The sequence below is a fragment of the Ziziphus jujuba genome, chromosome 5 (assembly GCF_031755915.1).
Source record: "Ziziphus jujuba cultivar Dongzao chromosome 5, ASM3175591v1".
Taxonomy (NCBI): Eukaryota; Viridiplantae; Streptophyta; class Magnoliopsida; order Rosales; family Rhamnaceae; genus Ziziphus; species Ziziphus jujuba.
Genome location: NC_083383.1, coordinates 27,415,709 through 27,441,584, shown reverse-complemented (window position 1 = coordinate 27,441,584; position 25,876 = coordinate 27,415,709). Strand labels below are relative to the sequence as shown.

The 25,876-nt window shown below is 33.7% G+C and overlaps 2 protein-coding genes across 3 annotated transcripts; both read left to right on the top strand.

Annotated features, from left to right (window-relative positions):
- The first annotated feature begins 8,370 nt into the window (after nt 1-8,370).
- LOC107421581 (uncharacterized) lies at nt 8,371-14,883 on the top strand. Its single transcript, XM_016030844.4, has 7 exons — nt 8,371-8,841; nt 9,280-10,068; nt 10,899-11,251; nt 12,724-12,935; nt 13,579-13,835; nt 13,936-14,114; nt 14,224-14,883. Exons 1-7 carry the CDS (start codon nt 8,583-8,585, stop codon nt 14,305-14,307), a joined length of 2,133 nt encoding a protein of 710 aa, XP_015886330.3. The 5' UTR covers nt 8,371-8,582; the 3' UTR covers nt 14,308-14,883.
- Nucleotides 14,884-15,542: 659 nt separating this feature from the next.
- On the top strand, nt 15,543-25,739 carry LOC107421580 (DNA mismatch repair protein MLH1). Of its 2 annotated transcripts, XM_016030843.4 has the most exons (16): nt 15,543-15,901; nt 16,077-16,249; nt 16,554-16,626; nt 17,080-17,214; nt 17,333-17,543; nt 18,668-18,816; nt 19,516-19,614; nt 20,013-20,082; nt 20,269-20,407; nt 22,058-22,152; nt 22,249-22,357; nt 22,883-23,048; nt 23,408-23,569; nt 23,750-23,924; nt 24,910-25,070; nt 25,431-25,739. In XM_016030843.4, exons 1-16 carry the CDS (start codon nt 15,668-15,670, stop codon nt 25,473-25,475), a joined length of 2,196 nt encoding a protein of 731 aa, XP_015886329.3. In that variant the 5' UTR covers nt 15,543-15,667; the 3' UTR covers nt 25,476-25,739. The 2 variants fall into 2 exon arrangements, with proteins under 2 accessions (XP_015886329.3, XP_048331835.2); XM_048475878.2 differs by lacking the exons at nt 15,543-15,901; nt 16,077-16,249; nt 16,554-16,626 and adding an exon at nt 16,678-16,697.
- Nucleotides 25,740-25,876: the final 137 nt, after the last annotated feature.

The following is a 25,876-nucleotide window of genomic DNA, read 5'->3' as shown; positions in this document are numbered from 1 at the left end:
AACAGTAGAGATTAGAACAAACTAGATATGTTAGGCAACTCGCTTCAATGTAATTGGCAGGATAATAGCCAGTCTAACTGCGAATTTAGTTGTCTACTTGAACAGACACTAAAATGGGCTTAGTCTCGTTATACTTCACACCTAAAAAGGGCTTTGGTTCAATTTGTTTTGCTGCCAATTTTAACAAAATATTTAACAATAGGGATGTATTATATAGTATTGGGTTTTGTCATGGAAATCCGACTAAAAGACAAGTCATTAACAATATTACTAATATCGACAATTTAAAAAATTATATTATTGGATTAAATTAAACATAATGATAGATAAATACGTAATATGATATATTATACAATATTAATAAATATTATATTTTATTAAATAGGTTAAATACCTCATCTAATTTATTTAAGCTAGTGGATTAGGATTATAAATTGTAACACTAATTAATAGCATTTTATTTTATCATACTAATTAATAGATTTAACTAAATGAGTTAGACATATATAGCTATGAACTATTAACATGAATTGCCTATTACCCTATTAAAAAAAATAAATAAAAAAAAAAAGAACTGCCAGTCTTTGCTTGTTATAATTAGACATGACGACATGTTTTTTAAATACACACTAATGTATCAACTTATGACCAAAATATGATTAAAAAAATTATTGGCCAATTAAACTATGAAAGAATAAGAGTGTTGTTTGTGATTCTAACCAACTGCATATGGCATTTTTTTTATTTTTTTTGGTGGATTTTCCTTGCAATGCTGCCATGGTCATGTATATAGACATGCTTTGAGTTTATTAGTATCTTTGGAGGATGGTATCATCAAGAGCATGAACAATGTTGGTTGTTTTGACTTTTATGGTCATTTTTTCAACATATCTAAGTGGCAAAAACAATTGTGGATAGTATTAGATATGTGTAGTCTATTATATATTTTTTGATGTAACTACTTGTACAGATTTATAGTCTTGTATATTTGTTAGTAAGTTTTATGTCTTATAACGTAACTTAGTATTAATATTGGTTTTTGCTTAATGAAATTATTCAAGCTTTTCCATATTCTTGCCTCTCGTATATGGTATCAAAGCCTTTAATACTCTAATGGGTTTTTTTTTTCTTGTCCCTTCTTTAATGGCATCTAATTCGATTACTGACGGATCTTCATCTTAGCTCCTACCATAACTATTCAGAATGAACCAATGTTTGCTGGATAGGATTTAGTAGTGTTCAATATTGCCTTTCAAGCCCCTCTTAAACTAAAGGAAACTACCTATTTTCCTTGGTGAGCATAATTTGATTCATTACTTACGACCAATGATTTGTATGGGTTTATAGACGATCCAGACCATGCCCTCTTCCAACCATAATAGAGACCACTCTACTATTACATTAATCAAGCCAAATCCCTTTTTGGATGAGACAAGACAAGTTTCTTCTCAATGCATTACTTTTATCAATCACTTTTGAAGTTTCTCTTCTAGTCTCTGCTGTTGCAACCTCATATGAAGTTTGGACAAAACTTGCCAATCACTCTCCCAAGCCCTCATGTTGTTATATAATGCATTTGAAGGAAAAATTTATTGAACCATAGGGCTCACGCACAATATCGACTTATCTTTTTAATGCTCACACCACTACAAATGAACTTACACATTTCAACCTACCTATTGGTGACAATGATATAGTGTTATACATTGTGAATGGTCTGGCACCAGAGTTTAAAGACATCTCTGCATCTTTTTGAACTCAGGGACTCATCCATTTCCTTCGACAATATTCATGACCAATTAATTAAGTATGATGCTTACCTAGAAAGGCTTGCTCAATCTTTCAATAAGTCTGTTATCATTGTTAACATGGCCAATCGGTCTGTCCCCACCAACAAGAAGACCACATGTTCTCAATTTTTTTCCTTATCCTGCCACCATGCCTTTTTTTAGATTCTCCAATCTTGTGTGTCAGAACACTTAAAAACGAAAGTATCAATTATGTGACCAACAAGGTCACTCTATCAAGTATTATTCTACTTTGAATAACAATGGATTTATACTCTCTCATGCTAGAATCCCTTGGTTGTCGATACAATTATACTCCATAAGCTTTTCACATTAGCTCGGTTGAACATGATCTCTTGGGCCGGCACCTATCTACTTCCAAAATCAAAATTGGCTTCTTGATATAGGAGCATCTCTCTATGTTGCCAATGATCTTCAAACCCAAACCATTCATTTTGAGTATGATGGCATTGACGAAATAACTATTAATAATGGTACTAAACTACCTATAACTCATACTGGCTTCGCTCACATTTACACACCTTCAAAATCCTTTCTTCTTATTGATATTTTATGTGTACCTATTATGAAAAAAAATGTAATGTCAGTTTCTAAGCTTTATTTGTAACAGTCCAGACCACCCGCATTAGATATTGTCCTCTTTCGGCCTGGAGAATTCTCTTACAATCCAGCCCTTAAGGTTTTAAAAGGCTTCTTAAGGGAAAGGTATCCACACCCACTTATAATGAGTGTTTTGTTTCCCTTTCAAACCGATGTGCGACTTCACAATCCACTCCCCTGGGGGTCCAGCATCCTCGCTGGCACACCGATCTGGGTACTAGCTCTGATAATATCTGTAACAGCCCAGACCACCCGCATGAGATATTGTCCTCTTTGGGCCTGTAAAATTCTCTTACAACTCAGCCCTCAAGGTTTTAAAAGGTCTTTCAAGAGAAAAATATTCACACCCACTTATAATGAGTGTTTCGTTCTCCTTTCCAACCGATGTGGGACTTCACATTATTAGTTCAATAATGCTTGTATTGAATTTTTGCATAATTATTTTCTTGTTAAAGATATGCAAATGTAACCAATCTGCTTCAAGGTCCACATCATGAAGGAGTATATAAATGGCCTTCCAAAATTTCTCAGCCCATTGCTCTTGCTACTAACAAGGATTCATTGTCCAATTGGCATTCACGTACTAGTCACCCATCATCAAAAGTTCTTAGCCATTTTGTTTCTAAATTTTCTCTTCCAGTATTCTAAAGTTGTTAAATTTTTTTTTTTAAACAATCTTCATCTTTTTTTATTCTTATAAAGGGGAAAATTTTTAAAATTAAAACCTTACTTTGAAGAAAATGGAATAAACCATTTTTTGACAACTCCCTATACACTGAAACAAAATAGATATGCTGAAAGATACTATAGACATATTAAAGAAACATGTCTAATTTTGCTCTCTCGCACCAATCTTCCCTTAAAGTTCTAGTCTTTTGCTTTTACTACTTCTATGTATTTATTAATCGACTCACCACATCCACTCTTCCAAATAAATTCCCTTTTCAAGTTGTATTTAATAAGTCTCCTAATTTTAATTTTTTTTTAAAAAAAAAATTGGCTATTTATGTTATCCTTGAATTAAATTATATAAGTCTCATAAATTAAAATCTCCTTCAATACTATGTATTTTTTTAAGCTATCTCTCTTTTTAGAGTGGGTATTATTGTCTTGACCCAATAAATAATAAATTATGTATTTCTTGTCATGTTAAATTTGTTGAGTCCATATTTCCTTTCAAACTTGATTTTTTAAAAAAGTCCTCACCAGCCACTAGAAATGACGAGTCTTCTCCTCTCATTTATCAATCTCCTTATCACCTTCTTTCTTTTAATTCCAATACCCACCAAATTTCTGTCTCCACCAAAATTAACTCCAATGCAACCCCACTAGAACAATCCCATCCTATTTCCCCTCCTTTATCTCATCAAAGTACACCTCAAAAGTCCTTATCACCTCTTCCCACTTATCATGCAATAGGCCATCTAATACATCTCTTACAACACTAATAGGCCATCTAATACATCTCTTTACAGCACTCTATCTCTAGTACTCCTTCCCCACCTTCATGCATACATTTTATGTGTACCTAATCCTTAGATAATATTTTCAAACACAAAATTCCTTTCCATGTGGCCACATGTGACATTGAAATAGAACCAAGAATAGTTCGTAAAGCTCTTATCGATAAGGACTAATATGTAGTCATGACAAATGAATTTCAAGCTCTTCAAAAATATATATATATATATATACACACATAGGAACTAGTACCTTCCTTACTAACACAAAATGTAGTGGGATATAAATGGATCTTCCATATAAAGAAAAAAAAAAAAAAAGATGATTCCATTCAACAATATCTAGTCGGGTTAGTAGCAAAGGGCTTTTATCAAAAACTGGATATTAATTATTTTTAAATATCTAAACTGATGATCAAGCCTACTACCATTCAGATCATTCTGAGCATTGTTATTTATAATGTTTGGAAGATTCAACAATTAGACATTAACAACACCTTTCTTGAATGGTCAATTGAATAACGACGGATTCATGTCTCAACCTCAAGACTTTGCAAGTTCTGAATTTCCTAACTATGTTGTAAATTGAAGAAAATTATTTATGGTTTAAAGTAGACTCCTAGAGCTTGGTACAGAGCTCTCTAAGATTTTTTGTTATAGTATGGGTTTCAAAATTCTTACATGCCTCTATTTTTGTCTTCAATAAAAAAGGTATCATGAATGATATAATTCTAATAGGTAATAACTTCTCCTTTATGCAACTCTTTGTTCATGCCTTCAAAACATTTTTTTCTCAAAAACCATGGGGATTTAAGTTACTTTCTTGGCATTAAAATATTACCTTCTCTAACTAGATTGCTTCTCTCTCAACAAAAATATGTTGTTGATTTATTAGAAAGAACAAATATGTTAGATGCCAAGGAATACCCAACACCAATGTCTTCTTTTTCCTTTTGTATCTATTTGATGGTGCCAACCTACTTAGTGCAACCGAATATAGACAAGTAGTTGGAAGTTTACAATACTTGTTTATCACTAGGCCCGACATCACTTTTTCTATCAATAAGCTTGCTCAATTCATACACAAACCTACTGATGTGCGTGGGTGCAGTAAAAAGAATATTACATTATCTCAAAAGAACTAGCCATCTTGGACTCTTTTTACGCAACTCTTCTCCTTTAATGTTGCATGCCTCTTTGAACTCTAACTAGGTTGGCAATAAGGATTATAGAAGTTCCACCATAGCCTATATCATCTTCCTTGGTGCTAATCCAATTTCTTGGACCTCCAAGAAATAAAAGTTTATCTCTCGATCTTTTGCTAAAGCTGAATATAGGGTTATAGAAACACCATTATAGAAGTTTGTTGAGTGCAACCCTTGATCAAAAAGTTGGGTGTTCAATTGAAGCATCCATCAATGATTTATTGTGATATCCTTAGTGTCACATACTTCTGTTCTAATCCGATCCTTCACTCTTGATTTTAATTTTGTCAACGAACTGATTGCTTTAGGTTCACGTCGAACAACACATACTTTTACTAGAGATCAGCATGCTGATATATTAACTAAATCCCTTCCTCATCAGCTTTTTTTTTCCAACCAAAACAAAATTAATGTTCAACCTATAACCTTAATATTAAGAGGTCATATTAAATAATGTGTAGTCTATTATGTATTTATTTGGTGTAACTACTTGTACAGATGTAATATAGGCTTGTACGTTTGTTAGTGAGGCTTATCTCTTGTAACTAAAGGTGTATACGAGTTGGGTAGGAAGAAAAATGATAACCGACCCAACCAAGTTGTGTTGATCAGGTTTCTACCCGAACCAGCCTGATAGCCCATAATAACCCAACCCAATAATAATCGGGTTAGATTGGGTGATCGGGTTGAATCTTAAATTAGTCTTAAGTCCAAATGTTAAATTTAAAGATTGGGCCTCAAGTTAGGTTTTAACTCAAATGATAATTTTGATCATTTTCCAATAAAAATTCATACAACTAAGGCCCAATTATTAATTTTGGACTCTCTAAATAAGAATCTTAACCCATGGGTGGTCGATATAAATTTTGGTCATTGTGTTTGTGAACCTCTTTTAAAATTAGATATGACTTTTCCCAAATATTGTTGCTCCCATTTTTCTAATTAATTTTTTTTTGTTCTTTTTCTATGGCTACAACTTTCTTCCCAATCTCTTTCATGGTTTGATATGAGATCATATTTATTTTTTTTCTGAGTTGAAATCTACTTTCTAAATTATCCATTTACATCTTTCATTGTCATTTTTTCTATTTCCTGTCTATTGCATATATAAATGTAAACTACACAAGCAATAAAATGATAAGAGTAAATAAACTAAATAATGTATTTTTGAAAATTATGAAAACTTACCAAAAATAAGGCAGGAAAAGAGACCGATAAAGGAGATTGGTGTATCTAAACCAGGGGAGAGAAGCTGGAGACTCAATGGAGCCGCTGAGAGAGAAGCAAAATTAAGAGCAATCCCTTCAACTTTGAAATGCGTGATTCCTTCCTTCCTTTGTTTTTATAAGAATTTTTTTTTTCTTTTTCACCAGCCCATGACAAATAAACTCACTAGCCTATAATAAGTAAGCCCACCAAAATTAAAAGCCCAATATTTTGCTTCTTCTTTTTTTCGCCCCAGTTTTGTAAGTCTTAGTCTATGTCATTATGTGTCCTCTAGGAAGCAAAACATGCCCATAGGTAAAGCATGGATCGGGTTGGATTGGAGTTGGGTTTTTAATTTATAATCCGAAACCTGACCCGGATGAATTCAAGTTGAAAAAAATCAACTCGCAATTCGTCCAAATTATATCAGTTTCTTTAATTACTGGGTTGGATTGGGTTGGATTTGTCGGATTAACGGATGTTTTGAACAGTCCTACTTGTAACCTAACTTGGTATTAATATTGGTTTTTGCTTTATGAAATTATTCAAGCTTTTTCATATTATTGCCTCTCGTATGGATAGGTATATATTCTCCATTTGACTCTAATATTGTCAGCAATGTGGGTTATTGCAAGGCAAGTTGATAAGTTAGGTGAGTGCAGTAGCTATTAAAAATGGGATAACCGTTTAGATCTTTTATTAATTTCACGTGGATATGAGACTGTTGAGAAAATACAAAACAAAGTTCCACATTAATAAGAAACTTAAAAGGAATCTATTATATAACTTAAGTGAGCTGCTCCATTCATAACTAATTGGTTTTAAATTAAAACCTAATTTGGGCATGCATTCTTTAAAAAGAGACTATATAAAGTCCATTTGTAATTAGAAAAAGAACCACTCAATATTGGCATTGTTTTTTTCTTCAAAAATTAAATGGCATAGTTTATAAAATATTGTCTAAAAGTACAATATTAAGATGTATGTGTTTAATCCAAGGTATTTTTTCAAAACTATAATGAAAAATTGGGCCGAAGTTATGAATTTGTTAATCAACTTATAAATTTTTTTATAATTTGATACAATTAAATGAATATTATGTATTTTAAAGAAAATAACAAATATTACTAAACTCGTAACTCAACAATTCACAATAATAACTAATTATGGTATGTTATTAAGATAAAAAAATTTATTATTTATAAAATAATATATGATCTCCTTATTAATGCATTTGCTATACAATATATTTTCTAAATAGATGTAAAATTAAATTGAATTAAAATTAAAATTTTATTTATTCAAAATATTCAACTATAATATACTGAAAAATTTTTAAACTAAATTTCACAATAAATACCATCATTTGATCTTTTTGGCAAATCTAACTCTATATTCCTAAAAATTATAATTTATCCCTTTAATATTTATTTATTTTTTTCAAAGATAGAAAAGTAAAATTACTAAGTTAGTATAGGTTGGTTATAAATTTCATCACTATAATATGTTGATAGTTGTTTTCAGAAAACTACTCAACACCCCAATAAAAAACAAAAAAGTTGTTTTCATAAAAAAACAAATAATATTTTTTATCTCTTGAGAGGGCAATCTAGCAGCTTTGTCATGCAAAGATCAAACTCAAAAACTCCTACTTCGATAAAAAGATAAAAAAAAATAACACGTGGGAAAACACGTGACTTCGACCCAATCGAATTCAGTGACGGACGTTTATGTGTTGCAAACCCGATTGGATTGCTTAACATTTTGCACCAAAATGATGTACTTGTACTTGATCCGGAACTCTGATAATTATATTAGCACGAAAAGTTCGAGTGCAATTTGGTAATTTCGTAGTCCATGTCACGATCAAACGAGACGCGACGTTATCAGAAAATAATAAAAGAAAAAGAAACATGAGACGTGACGTTGGGGCTGAACAAAGGGCAACACTGTCATTTCAAATCGTACAGGTGTAATGCACACACCCTCATCTCTCTTTCGCATCAATATATATAAAAAAAATATAAATTAAAATTAAAATTAATAAATAATTTAATTAATTAAAAAGCTTAAATCTCATCTAAAACCAAAAATTCAAAGGAAGATCGCTCACTTCACACTTCTTCTTCCACCAAACCCCACACACCATAAATTGTTTTATTTTATTTTTATTTTGATTTTTTGTTCTAATTTCTTATTTGAAAATTCAGAGCCTTAAAAAAAAAAAATTAAATATAAAAACAAAAAATATCAGGAGGTTTTGTTTTTGTTTTTGAGGAGTGCATTGGGAATACAATGCGAGGATGGCTCAGTACAGGCAGTCGGGAACGGAGAGGTACGGAGCGCGTGCGTCTCACGATCTGCACCACCACTCCAACGGCTCGTCGGATCACGTCGTCCTCGGTATTCGTTCCGGACCGCACAAGCAGGGTCGGACCCGCCGATCGGGTCGATCCGACAAGGGGCTGTTCGGAGTATCCATCGGCGCCATCATTGTAGTCCTTATTCTCGTGCTCGCTGTCACCGTTTTGGCTTACTACTTCCTTTCTAGGGACAATGGAGGTGATTTTTTCTTCGGTTTTTCTATTTGCTTATTTTCGATGTGTTGGATACTTGGGAGACTACAATGTGTACATGCATTTTGTGCATTCCATCTGTTTGTTTGGTTGCCGAGAAAATCTATGAGATGCAGACTAAGTGGTATTTACTTTTCACTTGCATTTGAGATGTTGCATTTTTTTTTTTTTTTCCCCGTCTTCGGTGAGGAAAAAAAAAAAATTGTAGGAATAGTGCTTATGGATTTGGAAATAAATTAGTGATTGATTAGTACTGAATTTTTCTCCATGGAAGAATTTGGAGAACTGAGTTTAACATGAGGGAAAACAGAACCAAGAGTTGCTAATTTTGGAATTGAACATGTGATTCACTTTTAGCTTTCTGTTTAATGAAGTGTATGAATTTTATATATGGAACCTACTGATTGTTTATGCGGTGGTGCAGAATTAAGTACTTACCATGCCGAAGATGATGATTTGAAAAATGATGATTTCCTTTCAAATGTGACACGGAAAGTCGTTGAGTTTGGACACAGTTCGGTGGTGCATGGCCGAGATTCAAGATATTGGGATAAGGATGATAGGAGAAGGGATGAAGATTACAATGAGGAGGCAGTGGAGCAAACTGGTGGGGATTCTACGGATAAAGCTACCGTTAAGGGTGCTGTTTCAATGAAAGACAAGCATGGTGAGAAGAATTCTGCTCTCGAGGGGTTGTCTGTTAAGGGTTCGGATAGGAAGAGTGTTGGATTGTACAATGAAGCTGGTCGAAATGAGTTGAAAATGTATGAAGCAGAATATGAGGCCTCATTGAAAAGTACAGGGAACTCATTTAAAGCAGGCATCCATCGAAATCAACAGAATGATGAGGATTTGGAAAATCAAAACGAGGCAGCTGATGCTATTGATGAATATGATGATGGAATTGACTATAATGATGCTCGTGTGGATGAGTATGATGACGATGCTAGACATGAAGAAGGTGATCATTCTGATGTAGGGAATTCGCATCATAAATCTGGTGGACAGTCCTCTGGTCTTGTTGATTCTGAAACCGATGATCAAAATACTGCTAGGAAAGTTGGAGAAGTCTCCAACAAGTCATTTGAGAAGAATTCTAGAAATCTTGATGAAGTTAGTACTAACTCCAGACATGTCAGTGTCACTGATGGTCACTCGTCAAAAAGGTCCAAGTCAGATTCCAAAAAAAAAGGAAAGCGCCACAAGTTTTCGGGTAACATACTGCTTTTAATATAGACAGGTGTCTGTGTACGTGTGTGAGTATACACACATGCATGTCTAACTATTTTATTTTCTCATTCATAAATTTTCAAATCATTGTGCACCTTTGAAACAATAGTTTGGTTTTTTACACTGTTTACCACTTACAGACAAAATTTTCTGATCTTATAAATGCTGGTAAAATCAGACATTTCAGTACCTTAGTATTGTAGATTAGATAGCATTCTTGTCCAATCAATTGAAAAATATATTATGTATTGTATGCTGCTTTATTGAAAGCACGGGGACTTAAAGGAGGTTTAGTAGACAAATAGAAACCTGTCTATGAAAATATATATATATATATATATATATGTTAATTTCAAATCCTTTTGACATGAAGTAAGGTCTGAAATCAGTGATTCTGATCCTCAATGATAATAGTTTGTTTGTACATATCTTCCTGAAATTTTCAATTATTAGGTATTCCATAAGTGTTATTGTATTGGATTTGGGGTCCATGGCTTGTGAAGTAAAGGGAACTGGTTGGTACTAATGATTTACTTTAGTCTGAATCTGTTGGAGGATTTGGTTTTTTGTAATTTCTTGTTGAAGAGGTATCATCTAGGTGTATATTTATGTATCTGTTAGTGTTTGGGATGTTTGTTTGTATCAACCCATTGAAATGGCTTGTGACCTAGTTGGTGTAAATGGTTTATCTTCTTGATTTGAATCTGCTGAAGGATCAAGCTTTTGGCATTTCTTGTTAATCATATGTTTGGGATGTTTGGTGAGTTTTGGATTCTTGTTACTTCCCTGATTTCTCATATTTTAAATTTTCAGGTTCCTCTTGTGAGATAAAATTCTTAAACTCTACTGCACAGCTTATAGAACCTCCAGAAAGTCGAAAATTTGCAAGATTTAGTTTGCAGTACACTAAAACGGAGAACCCTGTTGGACAAGAGCAGTGGGAACCAAGATTTGCAGGACATCAAAGTTTGCAAGAAAGGGAAAATTCATTTGTGGCACGTGATCAAAAAATAAATTGTGGCTTTGTTAAAGGTCCTAAAGGATCCCCAAGTACTGGATTTGACTTGGCAGAAGATGATGAAAATTACATCAGTAGATGTCACATTGCTGTCATGTCCTGCATTTTTGGAAATTCGGATCGCTTGAGGATGCCTACTGGTAAAGCGGTATGGGAGTTCTTTTATTAATGGGAATCAAAACATGTTCTTTATTTTCTTAATAATGTACTTTATTACAAAATATAGTGTTGCTAATGTTAGCTTTTCTCTTTAATTTATGGCATAAGTGTCTCTAATGTATAAAACCTGACGTGTGGCTTTTTTCTTTAATTTATGGCATTAGTGTCTCTAATGTATAAAACCTGACATGTATTTAAGTGTTTTTGTTCCATCTTATGAGCTTAGAGTAGAGAGTTGAGGGATGAGAGCTGAGAGCTACCTTAAATGAAGGTGGCTATAAGCCTATAACTATTTCACGTGTAACTTTATTATAGGCCTTTTAAGATCAGTAGGATTCATATTTCGGTTGCATTTTGAATTTTTTACCAGTGCTTCTGTTATATAATTGTTTTCCTCATCATGATGTCTCTTGATGAGTTCTACCCATTTAAGTGTTATTTGGATTGGCTACATATGATCTTTGCATTTGGAGGCTTCTTTTGTATATGTCAAGGGCACTTCTGTAATCTAAATCCTTTTTACCTTTTTTGCGTAGAAGTTGTTTTAATCTTTATATTTATCTAAATCCTTCTCTTGTTGTGTGGTTCTTTAATATTTCTTTTGCTAATATTAGATTTATTGAAAATCCTATGTTGCAAGAATTCTAAATTTTGATTTATGAAGTTCTCAGCATATTTGATTTCTATATTGGTTCTTCATTGATGAACTCTTCTCTATGGGATTCCTAGAAGACTTTAATGAGATTCTAAGGCATTTAATTGCTATCTGTCTGGCCTTCTCTTTAGTTTACTGTACCCTACATTCAAATTCTAGCCTTACCTAACCCTCTTTCGAGTCTGAGAACATCCTAAAAGTATAATTTCAGAAAACTCAGTGCAACCCAATGCCCATGTGTACTTGAAATTCATAAAATAAATGGTGGTACTATTCTTGGGTCCTTCTATATTGGCCATAATAAGAACCCATGCAATTTCCCAGTTTCCTTGTCAGTTTTGGTTTTACACTGTCAACATCTTCTTATCCTATGACATGTCATACATCATAAACCTTTATGTACTAAACAAAAGGATTTCACAAACAAAAGGATTAAACAAGAAGTAGAGAAAGTGCAAGGGAGGGTTAGAAGTCCATCTTAATGTGAGATGGTCAACAAAGATTCACTGTCTCCTGTAACATATACCTTTGATAGCCTTTTGCTAGGATGATTTCTACAAGCTGTCCTGTCTTTTAACCTCTTTTTATTCGAGCATTAAGTTAACCTTTATGCCATCCATAATCCAAAACTTTTGTCCTTTTTATTTTTATTTTTTTTCTCTAATAAGAAAATACCAAAAAATTATCATTACTAACTATGACCCTTGCTCTGCAATCTACACCTTTGTTTCTATGCTAATTGATAATTGGTTCAGACTAATTAAATTTCTAAAATGGCGTCTCACTTTCAGCTTTTTTGATTTCAGGTCACTCGCTTGTCAAGGAAAAATGTATGCTTTGTAATGTTCATTGATGAGATTACACTGCAAACACTTTCTTCAGAAGGTCAGGCACCAGATTCAATGGGTTACATTGGATTGTGGAAGATTGTGGTGGTGAAAAACTTACCATATGATGATATGCGAAGAGTAGGCAAAATACCAAAACTTTTGCCACATCGGCTTTTCCCTTCTGCAAGGTGAGAATGATAAGTTTGTAACAAGTAACAACAATATTAAGTAGCTCTTTAGCTCATCCCTTTAGCATGCACCCGAGCAGTCACTAGTCACTCTATATGTTTGTTCTTTTTGTCTACATGTGTTTGTTTGGCACTTGAATATATGAACTGTATTTTGGAAAAGGTATTGGTTAGTGAAGTTATTGCTACTATTCTGATATGGAACTTCAAAATGCCAAGTGATGTTTAGGACCAGCTTCTTATATTTTATTATATTCTTTTTTATGATTTAATTTAATATAGCTATTATTAGGGTGAAACAATTTAGATATTAGGGCATGTGGTGGAGGAGAAGACTTATGATTGAAAGATTATTTATTAGCTGTAAACATCTCTTGATGGTTGGATGTTGTAGCCTGAACACCTCTTCTTGTTTAATATTTTTTTTATTTTTTCTTTGCCATGCTATATATTTCAAGCATAATGTTCTACTAAAACAAAATGAATTATTAAACCATCAAAGAACATTGATGGTGGACTTCTACAGAAATTGCTGTCCCGCAATTGTGCTTGGGAATTTTTTTTTTTTTTTTGGCTGTATAGCATGATTTTATTATGCAAAAAGTTCTCCACTGTAATATTTATTCAAACACGAAATTTTCAGGTATTCAATCTGGTTAGACAGCAAGTTGCGCCTCCAACTTGACCCTTTACTCATATTGGAATACTTCCTGTGGCGAAAAGGTTATGAGTATGCAATTTCGAATCACTATGACCGACATTGTGTATGGGAAGAGGTTGCACAGAATAAGAAATTGAACAAGTACAATCATAGCGTTATAGATCAGCAATTTGAATTTTATCAGGCTGATGGCTTGAGAAGATTTAATGCCTCAGATCCCAACAAGCTTCTCCCAAGCAGTATGATTTTTTTTCAATAATCATTTTCTCCCTTGGTTTTCATTGGTTGAATTTCCTTGTCTGACCAATCTTTAATGCAAATGGTTTTTACCATCCACAGATGTACCAGAAGGGTCTTTCATCATTCGGGCGCACACTCCCATGTCAAATTTGTTTTCATGTCTTTGGTTCAATGAGGTCGATCGATTTACTCCCCGTGATCAGCTAAGTTTTGCATATACATACCAGAAGTTGAAGAGGATGAATCCTGGAAAACCTTTTCATCTTAATATGTTCAAGGTGATTAACTTTTGAGAATTTTATCACCAGCCAATATGAGTGAAAACCACAATGCATGTCTAATTGTTTATTCTTTTTATTTATTTATTTTTTCCCCCCTACATTGCAGGACTGTGAGAGGAGATCCATTGCCAAGTTGTTTCATCACAGGTCAGAGGAGAAGCGGCGTAATCGAACAAAGGCAGCAGAGTAAAAAAAAAAAAAAAAAAAAAAAATTCTCTTATACCCTTTTTGTGGGAAGTCGGTTTTAATACAATGTCATTCAGGCAAGCTGCTCTTTAGTGGCTGGTATGTGTTTTGAAATCCCAACATGTAGCAGGCAACTGTTTTCCAACATGGTACACGAGAATTTTGCGATTATAATGTGACAGAAGTCGACTATAGGCAATGCTGAATTTTTATCGTCCCTTTGTCCGTGAGTTCTTTGTGGTGGGTGAGGGATCAACATTACTGCAGTTGCTTTATTCCTTCTGGGTGTGACCATATATAAAAGAACCTTGTCGTCTGCTTAAAAGCGTCTCCTCTGTATTCATTTCATTTTTTTTATCACTGCTTCATCTGGAGGCAACTGAAGCAATCAGTCTCCTTTATACTGTTGCTCATACTGCAACAAATTGTGGTGCAGTGTACTTCATACTTGCTCAATTGGATTTTTTTTTTTTTTTTAATTATAAATTTTTCTGTAAGAAATTTTGAGTGGGTCATTTAGAATATGTATGATATGATATACACACGGCCAACAGGGGACTATTTTTGTTTTGCTCCAAAATCGATCTCATGAACTCCATACTGTATTTTTAACATCTTTGCTGTTTTCTGTTCTTCTTTCGTGAAGTGTTGATTTGATTTGATTTAAAATTTTTTCCTTTTTCTTTCATTTTTTCTTTTGTTTCTTTTGCAATGTGAAACTTCTCAACCTTTCTGGACTCTCTGAATTGTTGTTACTACAAGTGACCACAAACTTGGGTGCACGGTGATATCGCATCACTCTTATGAGGTCAATAAATTGGTCAAAATAAAAGTGTCTAATCATAAGTGGTCTGTTCCACCACATTTTGAGTTGGTTAGGCATTCATCTTGAATTTACTGATTATAATAAAGAAAAAGCTAATTGCATTTTGCTATGTTTTGTAGTTTTAAGATTTTATAATTTAAATCATCGGATTAAAAATTTGTTATAATATTATGCCCTTTATATATATATATACTTATATTTGTTGCAAATTAAACCAATTGAATTTAATCCTAACTTATCAATTTAGTTACCAAACAATCTTATGAACATAATTTCAATTGATAAATTATTTATAAAAATAGAATTATCATATTGCGATTAACCTTTATAAATAAATTCTTATCTTTTAAAAAAAAAAAACCTTTATAAATAAATAAATAATTAAAAAAAGTGAGGCAATTTGGCGGTTCTAATATAGTGTTTGTACGGCGCGGGCATTTTTGGGAGACGAACAGAATAAGAACAGTATACGAAGAAGAAGAGACAGAGCGCAGTGGCACTATCATACCTGGCAAGCAATTCGCAAACTTCAACAAAAATGGAAGTGGATGAAGAACAAGAGAGAGTCGCCAGAGACCCTCCCAAAATCTACCGCCTCGACGAGTCAGTCGTCAACCGAATCGCCGCCGGCGAGGTCATCCAGCGGCCGGTGTCCGCGGTCAAAGAGCTCGTCGAGAACAGCCTCGACGCCGGCTCTTCCTCCATTAACGTCACCGTTAAAGACGGTGGTCTCAAGCTCATTCAAGTCTCCGACAATGGCCATGGCATCCGCGTCTGTCTCCCTTAATTCCTCTGCTTGTTTGCATTTTCCATTTGTTTCTCGAGAATGTTTTAGTGTTGGCTTTTCTCAATTTTTCTTATTCTAGGGAATTTCACTGGAATGAAACTATCTAATGGGGATTTTTTTTTTTTTTTTCCTTGTGTGTTTTTGGTGCTGCTGTTTACAGTACAAGGACTTGCCAATACTATGCGAGAGGCACACGACTTCGAAGTTGTCTACCTTTGAGGATTTGCAGTCCATAAAGTCGATGGGATTCAGAGGAGAAGCGTTGGCGAGCATGACCTATGTCGGTCATGTTACAGTTACCACCATTACCGAAGGTCAATTGCATGGTTACAGGTTGGTGTGTCTTTGTGCGCCTAACCTGTTTGATGAAATTTGTCTGGGTGTGTGGTTTGCATTTAAGCTCGTCTTTGATTTTGACAAATATGGAAGAATGGAGGAAGGAAAAAGAGTGTTGAATCTCATGAGTTTGTATTTTTATTTTTATTCTTATTATTTTTCAAAGAGGAAGGAAAATGGTTAATGTGAGGAACAATGAAGTTGTTGCATTTTAAAAAAAAAAAAAAAAAGCTCAATATTTGTTCGGAGATAAATGGTTTATAGGTTTAATTCTTTGTTTTTTTTTTCTTAATGGTTTTAGGGTATCTTATAAGGACGGAGTCATGGAGCATGAACCAAGGGCGTGTGCTGCTGTAAAAGGAACTCAGATAATGGTTTGAACTGGAAACTTTGGTTGGAGTTAGTTCACTATGAAACTAGGAAAATGGTCATTTTGGAATTTTTGGTATAGTTTTTGTGTCCTATATATAATACCTTATAAAAATCTTTTATATTTTTCTATGCTTCAAGTTAAATGGGTTTAATTTGGCTGTTCTTTCATACTATAAGTGTATACTCGCTGGTTTAGTAGATATCGGTTATTGTGAATATAATTAAACATGTCTCTGTATTTGATGCAGATCAAAGTAAATGGGATGACTCTATTTTTCAGTAAGAAAGATAGCATTGTTTGAAGTCTATGGATTATTAAGATTTAACTCTGCTGGCTAATTCACTGACTGCAATTTAATTTAGTTTCTCAAGTCATAGCTATTCTGAAATCATAGCTGTCTTGATGACTTAAATTTAGCACCTGAAATTATGATTTTCCTTGAATGTGTTGTTAGGTTGAGAATTTATTCTATAATATGACTGCTCGGAGGAAGACGCTACAAAATGCTGCAGACGATTATTCTAAGATTATAGACTTGCTAAGCCGCTTTGCCATTCATCATATAAATGTTAGTTTCTCTTGTAGAAAGGTGAGTCTCTGTGTCACTGAGTGATTAAATTTGCCTTTTTGTGATTGGTGTTTTGTTTGCATAGTTGGTGATTGTTTACAACACATTACTAAAGTGTTTGGCCCGCTTTTATAATCAGCATGGTGCTGGAAGAGCAGATGTGCATTCTGTTGCTACAGATGCAAGGCTTAATGCTATTCGATCAGTTTATGGGGTCTCAGTGGCTCACAATTTGTTGGAAGTAGAAGCTTCAGACGATGATCTATCCAGTTCAGTTTTTCAAATGAGTGGTCTCATCTCCAATTGTAATTTTGTTGCAAAGAAAACAACAATGGTGCTTTTCATAAATGGTATGTATCATTCATATAATGCTAATGGTGCAACATATGACATTCAGCTTGTATGTTTTAGACTTGTAGTATCTTAAAGAATATTTGAGGATTGATTTGTGTTATCTGCCTTGGAGCAATTACAAATAAAATGTCCACTTCGGATGGCTATCTATTCTCTGAGGTTAAAGTTGTTTGTGAAGGTTCAAGAATAAATATCTCATTGTGATGGTAAACTTTATTTACCTCTTATTTGTGATGTCTAAAATGGGGACAATTGTGAATTTCAAGTGGTCATCTAATCTTCTGAAATTCAAGGTTGGGGAGAAAAAACATTTATTATGACATAAGGCTGAGCGAAGTAAGTTATAATTTTTTTTTTTTTTGTTTAATAAAATATATAACTTTATTGATAAAAGGAGTACAATGTCTAAAGAGACTAAGAAGTTCCATAGGAAACTTTGAAACATAAAGCTCAAAAAAAAAAAAAAAAAACAAAAAAACAAAAAAAGAAGTATGACGCACTCATCCACCTTAATAAAATCAAGAACCAAAAGGTGTATCTATAAACTGTTGGAACTCGTAGCCAGTAAAGAAGATAAAAGTTTTATTCTATCCCAGTTATATTCTAAATTTTGAGACCTATCTTCAAATGGTCATCCATTTCTTCTCCGCCAAATAACTCAAAAAAGCATAATCACTCTGCTTTCAGTTTCCTTTCCTACTTGCATATGATTCTCTGAGAAATCCAAATTATTGGAAACAGCCAGAAAATGGCTTCTCTCTCTAAAATTGAAACTATATGGACTACCATTCACAATGCATGTATAAATTATTATGCTTCACTAAATCATGTTGCTCTTGACATGGCCTTTTCCCCTTCTTAATTTTCCAAGTATTAAATATTTTGCTTATCTGTGGACAATAACTTGCATCTCATTGAAGCAGACAATCTCTCTTCTTCTTTTTGGAAATAAATGTGCGTGAGGAAATTGACTGGGGGCTACCTCATTTCTTTATATTTACTACGTTGTACATTTGAGCGTAAAATCTTCTTAATTCTGAGTTTAGGATTGAACAGAGTTTACATTTGATATTTTGTTTCACTATCAGTTTTCTTATTCTAATTATTTTTTTAAGTGCAGACAGATTGGTGGACTGGACTGCATTGAAGAGGGCTCTAGAAATTGTTTATTCTGCAACACTGCCAAAAGCATCGAAACCCTTCATATATATGTCAATCATAGTGCCAGCAGAGCATGTTGATGTGAATGTGCACCCAACTAAAAGAGAGGTGTCTTTTTTATTTGTTTGAAACTTGTCATGTTATGATTTCTTTTTATAGATTGGATGTAGTGGTGTCCAGGAGTCATAACTCTATTTATGATGAGAAGAACAAACAAAAAAGAAAAATTTCTGATTGGCAAAGCAAAGAATGTAAATTTTTATCCTGCAGTTGCAGAAACTGAAGCAACAGTTTCTTTTAGTAGTTCCTTAATGGAAGAGCAGATGATTTTTTTGAGCTTGAAAGTTTTCCTGAGCTTTTTTTTATGATTTTCCGTCCAACTTTTATGTTCACTGTTAGTTGTATATCTCAAGCCTTAACTAGAATGAGCATCTGCCACTGTGTTTCTTAGTTATTCTTTTGACACCAGCCTTAACTCTTAAAATGCCATCTTGTTTGAGTAATTTTTATTTGGATATATAGAGTGGAACATTTTCGCTGTTCCTATCATTATTTATTCTTATTTTTGGACATGACTCCATTGTAGCTTTCTGTCACAGCTTAGAGACAACTGGTTCCCAATGTTCTCATATTTGTTACTGTAGAAATTCCACCTGTTGTTGTTAAGTTTAGAGCAAAAAATTGTATGATGCTGGATGGTTTGCCTCTTGGTTTCATAAAAAATAGGGTATACTTGATAAACTGTATCTTTGAAGGGCAACTGATATTGGAGTGTAGGTCTTAGACACCTCATATGTTGATATGCAGGTAAGCCTTTTGAATCAGGAAATCATTATTGAGAAGATACAGTCAGTGGTCGAGTCAAAATTGAGGAGCTCTAATGAAGCGAGAACATATGATGAACAGGTAATTCTAGCTGACAGGTTCCTCAAGGTCAAAAATTGATGCTTTTTGGTAGTTTGAAGAACCCATCTATTGTCTGCCTGCTATTCTTCTTCTTGTTATGTTTTACTTTGTAAGCTTGAGTTCTACTGACTTCGTTACACTATTTTATTTTTATTCTTTTTGTATAAAAACTAAACTTTATTAGCGTAAAAATGTTATACAAAAGAGGTTGGGAAATCCTTGAATACGATCAAGAAAAATATTCAATAACATCCTTCCAATTCAGAAGAAGTTGTCCATAAAGAAACCAAAAATTTAATTTTATCATACAAATTCCACACATCCTTAATCTTATTTTCAAAAAATCTTATTATTATTATTATACTTTCTCATTATCTTTTTTGACACGTGCATCATAGATGGCTGAACCATCTCCATCTGCTCAAAATAATCTACTCAAGGATTCAAATCTCAGCCAGTCACCGTCAGGCAAGGCGAATGCTTCTGTTTAGATTGAATTGCATGCCTTTGCTGTTTCGCTTCACTCTGTGTTATTTACTTAATATTACTTGCTCATTGCTTTGTACTATTGTCAATTTTAAGTGTTTTTTATTTCTATGTTATTTAATAGTTAATCAGTACTAAACTCAACTTCCTTCAACTAATCATTTTCAGGAGGATCAAAACCTCAAAAGGTTCCAGTCAATAAAATGGTTAGAACAGATGCAACTGATCCTGCTGGGAGGTTGCATGCGTACTTGCAAAACAAGCCTGTTGACCATCTTGGAACGGATTCCAGTTTGACAGCGGTGAGGTATGATGGATATATGATCATGTGTAGTCACTTCTGCAAATATATTGGACTCGATTGCTTCCAAAACTCGCTCTATTGAATGTTGTTTCTCATATATAGTGTGAATTGGCATTAGTTACTGCAGGTCTATTATAAGATTATAATATGTTTAAAATTTTGTAAAAAACTTAACGTAATGACTGAATGTTTAAAATATTATTCAGTTTTTGTTTGCATTACATTGTAGATGGATAAAAAGTACAGCTGCTGGTCCTCCTTTGTACATTCATCTGCTTTTGGTGAAAGATTTCTCTAAAAAAAAAAAGAAACAAAAAGGATGTACATATACCCACGTAATGGCTCTAATGATACTATATTGACACTGAGTCCAAAATGTTGGTAATAACGACAACCACCAACACACACACCCCTCTCTCTCTCCATCACACTTTATTCAAAATTTAAATATATAATATTCTTCATCTACCTACCAAATTTGAATGAAATTTTCAAATTCTATACCTATCACATTTTCTAATGGCAGACAGTTTAATTTTTGGGATTGATGTTACTTGACAGAGAAGAAATGCCCTTCCAGTAGCAGTCTGAATTTTTCTTAGTAGTCTAAACGGCGAGGAACTGGGAGGAAGAGGATGTTGAAGCCTGTTTGGTTACCCCCACAAATGGCGAATATTATTTATGATGTCTCTATGTTGACTTTTTCAAGTGCCATAAGACTTCTTATTTACTTTTTGCTTTTTTGTGTATAACCTGTGAGGTTGCACTTTAATATGACTTGTGGTTAGCACTAATAATTGCTCTATTGTCTTCATCATTCATGGCTATTGTTACCTGATTGGTTATTGTAGCTCATAACTTGATCTACCTCCCAATTACCACTGAGGTTTTACCCCCTTCCTTCGCCACAATCAATTTGTGTTTCTAGTCCTTGCATAACTCATCCATTTCCATATCTCGAGCATCCAGATCCATTTCTTGCTGCAGCTTTGGCTAGTTTTCCACTCTTATTAACATGTATAATGATTTTATTCTTCATATATGGTTCTATTGCTTCATGTCTTTAACCATCATCAACTGTTCCCAGAGTTTCTTTCTATTGCACTTTAGAGCCCTACGATCTAGGGTACTCCAATCTTGTAACCACAAGGCTATCCATGGCTTTTAGCCCCTTTGTAGGTGTATATATTGTTTATCCCTGGTGTGGTTTAAAGAGTATATATAGTTTGCAAAGAGCATAAACCTTTGCATCTGTTTTAAATAGTGTACAAATTTGTTTTTCTTTCTCTTTTCACATTTGGAACTAGAGAAATTCCAGTAGGGATAGGTGTTTGGATGTTCTTGATTTTGCTTGATAGAAAGTCGTTCACATTCTTTTTTGTGTTTGCTTTAGGAATAATATAAGAGGTGTTGAAAATAATGCTGCTTAAGAGCTGTGTTTTTGTGGTGTTTGACTCGTTCATGGTGTTTCTTTATGCTCGCAAGGCTGGTTTTATATTCTCATATCTTTTCCTTTTTTTCTGTACAAATAAATATCACATTTTATTCTGTTGTATACACGAGCATGTGCATGCACACACATTTTAACATGGATAACAACACAAGCCCTCTATGCATGGTTACCTCTGTTAACATATAAAACCCCAACTGTAGGTCTTCTATTAGACAAAGAAGGAAACCAAAGGAAACTGCGGATCTTACAAGCATTCAGGAGCTTATTGATGAGATTGACTGTAACTGCCATTCTGGTAAGTTTCTTACCAAATTCATATACCATTATGCGGTGAAGCCTTTTTTGAGTCTGGAAAATCTAGCAGATACTTTATTGACTTATAGTTTTGTAGGGCTTCTGGAGGTTGTCAGACATTGCACATATATTGGAATGGCAGATGATGTATTTGCATTGCTTCAACATGATACTCATCTCTATCTTGCAAATGTTGTCAACTTGAGGTATAATTCTATGGCTTCTGTAGTGTGTTATGTTGCCTTATTTTATGGTTGAGCCCACTTCCTAACAGTTTTAGCTTTTGGAATTTGTTGACTTACCACTTTCCTTAAAGTGGGTTTAAATATTTAAATGAAACTAAGACAGTGTATCTTTAACACTTCTCCTCGTGTGTGTAGCCTTGCAGATAGATTTTGGGCCTTACACATAGAGAACAATTAATAAATAGAAATGAGGGATGGCATGATTTGTTCATGAGACCGGTTAGATCACTAGGCTCTAGGACCATCTGAAGTTACTATTCTTCCCAAAAGCTTAAGTTGTTAAGAAGTGGACACATCACTGTATATCAAGCTTAAATAGTAGATACTTTTAGCATTCCTCATTGGGCCTACTGCAGCCAAATTATTTAACAGCATAACACCAGTTAGCACAAGTTGGTATTAAGAAAACCAGGTGCTAAACATAATTTTCATGCTTCCTTTCTATGTGTTCTCTAACATTTCATTTTTTTCTTAATGCATTTACAGCAAAGAGCTTATGTATCAGCAAGTTCTTCGCCGGTTTGCCCATTTCAATGCTATACAATTAAGTGATCCAGCTCCTCTACAAGAGTTGATTATGTTGGCGCTGAAAGAGGAAGATTTAGAAACTGAATGCAGTGGGGATCATGACCTAAAGGAGAAGATTGCAGAAGTAATGCACTGTTCCCCTGTAGTTTTGCCTTTTTGGTTTTTGTGTATTGGCTTTCTTATTAGGTTTATATTGAGTTTAAACCTTTTGGATTCTGTTTTATGCTTCTCTTTTTTCTCTCATCTACTTTGAGCAATATCAGCTGATTTGTGGGGTAGAATAGGAAAATGCTGTTTACATATGCTGCTGAATAGAATAATCCATTGTTAGCAAGTTTCATCGGTATCATAACAATATCCTTGATCTTTATTAATTAATTAATTGACTGTTTATTATGATAGGAAACATATATTAAAACTTCAAAATGTGTATTTATTTGAAAAGTAAGAATATATTAAATCAATTATTGTGATATTCTGCAGATGAATACAGAATTACTCAAGCAAAAGACAGAAATGCTACAGGAGTATTTTGGCATTGAAATAGACATGAATGGGAATTTGTCAAGACTTCCAGTCGTTCTGGACCAGTACGCACCTGACATGGATCATGTCCCTGAATTTGTTCTCTGTCTGGGAAATGATGTAGGTTCGATTATATTTTTTTCCCATATGTATTTTCCTTGACATAATATCATAGATGTTGATACTAACTCTTTTGATTGTTAAAATTTTGTTAAAAAGACATTTTTATAGCTATCATACTTTTGCATTCTAAAGTTCTGTACTATACTTGGTGAACTTGATTCTGGTTCATTATTGTAGGTTGATTGGGAGGATGAAAAGAATTGCTTTCAAGCAATTTCAGCTGCTCTAGGAAATTTCTATGCCATGCATCCTCCCATGTTGCCCAACCCATCTGGTGATGGTTTGCAGTTTTATGAAAAGAAAAAACTTCCATGGCATCCTGAAGATGAAGGAAATCCAGCCGGTAAAATAGGTATGGCTGTTCATGCTGTGTAAACTCCATTCTGCTGTAGCATGGGTCTTTTTTGTCTGTGATAGACAGCTTAACTTAGTTAGCATAAAAAATATCAAATAAGGGAGGATGAGAAATACTCTAGTATACACAAGAAAATAAAGTAACGACTTTAAATTACATCTTTCCAACTCTTGATGAATAAAATAGACATGCATATTGTTAAACTCTTTCTAAGTGGATGCTCGTAAAGAACCCAATTTCACTAATAGAAACCAAACATCTTTAATCTTATCTGGAAATCCTGCCATTTCTTTGTTACTTATTGTCCAAAATATGGCCATCATAGTGCATTTTTAAAGACCTATAAAAAGAGTACTATTCAGGAGGGCTAACAATCAGGCTTTCGGTTAGAATTATATTTGGGATTGAAAACTGTTAATCTTGGGCCATGACCTCCAAAGTACCCAATAAAGATAGTAATTAATTTGCTGAGTCTTAAGATTTTATTTGATGGTTGGTGGAATTGATGTTTCAAATGTCGATATTTTAGGATTCCTACAAGGATAAAAGAAACTTCCATGAAGTCAATAAATAAAATTCAATCACCTGTGGAATATGAGAGGAAATGAATTTATAGGCATCATTCATATCTTCAATTTATTTTCTTTCGTTTTTTGATATTGGGGTTGAGGGGATTTGAACTTGGATCATTGCCTAAAGAAGCAGTGACTGTTACCATTGGGTTTTAACACAAAATCTAATTTTTAGGGGGGGGAAAAAAAAATCTTTTCTATCAATCTGAAGAAGTATTATTATTATTATTATTATTATTATTATTATGGTAAATACATTAATTTAGATCTTTTTGCTTTTACATATGAACCTAATCTAATGTAGTAGACGTCTTTTTTACTGCCCAGATCACAAGTCCTTTTCATTGCTTATTTGTTTTTAAAATCATTTCATGAAGTTTGTACCATATGGTGCTCTTGCTTGTTCACAGGGGATGTCACAATGGAGACTGAAATTGATCATGAACTGCTTTCGGAGGCAGAGACAGCATGGGCTCAGCGGGAATGGTCAATCCAGCATGTCTTGATTCCAGCTATGAGACTCTTTCTTAAGCCACCGACTTTTATGGCTACAAACGGAACATTTGTTCAAGTAAGTTATGTTTCTTTTGAGAACGAGTTGTTTACATATAAGGCCATCTATAGTGCGGATTGTTAGCATGCAGATTTGCAGTATTGACGATGGTTTTTGAAAAAACCGTCGTTAATACTATCACACAAAAGCAACATTGACGGTTTGTCAATACTACGGGTCCGCATATGGACCATCCGTACCGTAGCATTTCTAGTTTACATATTACTGTTAAAGGTTCTAAGCCTGGCCTAGCTTTCCTAGCTTTCCCACACAGTTTCAAGTCCATTAGGCACTGTACTTGTTTAGTTATAAATGCTGAAAATAATACAAGACTTAAAAATTCTTCATATATATACCTTGCGCTTTTTTTTTTGGCAGGTAGCTTCATTGGAAAAACTCTACAAAATTTTTGAAAGATGCTAATTAGCTCGCCCTTTATGGATGTACGATAAAAAGCCTGCAGATAAGTGATGTCGTTTTAAGGGTTTATGGATTCAATGTAGTCTAAACTTCATAATTACACGTTGCTACACGATGTAGACTGAAATCATTCACCAAAAAGAAAATGACTGAAATTGTGTATGTTCTGTTTCTTAATTTTCTCTTCCTTTTACAAGTAAGGAAAACACATTTTTTTTCCTTAGGGGGAAAAAATTAAAAATAAATAATAGTAAAATTTAATATTCACTCAGTATGATACACATAGCTTGGTTTTTTGTGTTGCTGCTATATATGGTATTTCAAGCTGACTATTGTATTGATATACATAGCTTGGTTTCTTGTGCTGCTGCTATATATGGTATTTCAAGCTGACTATTGATTTG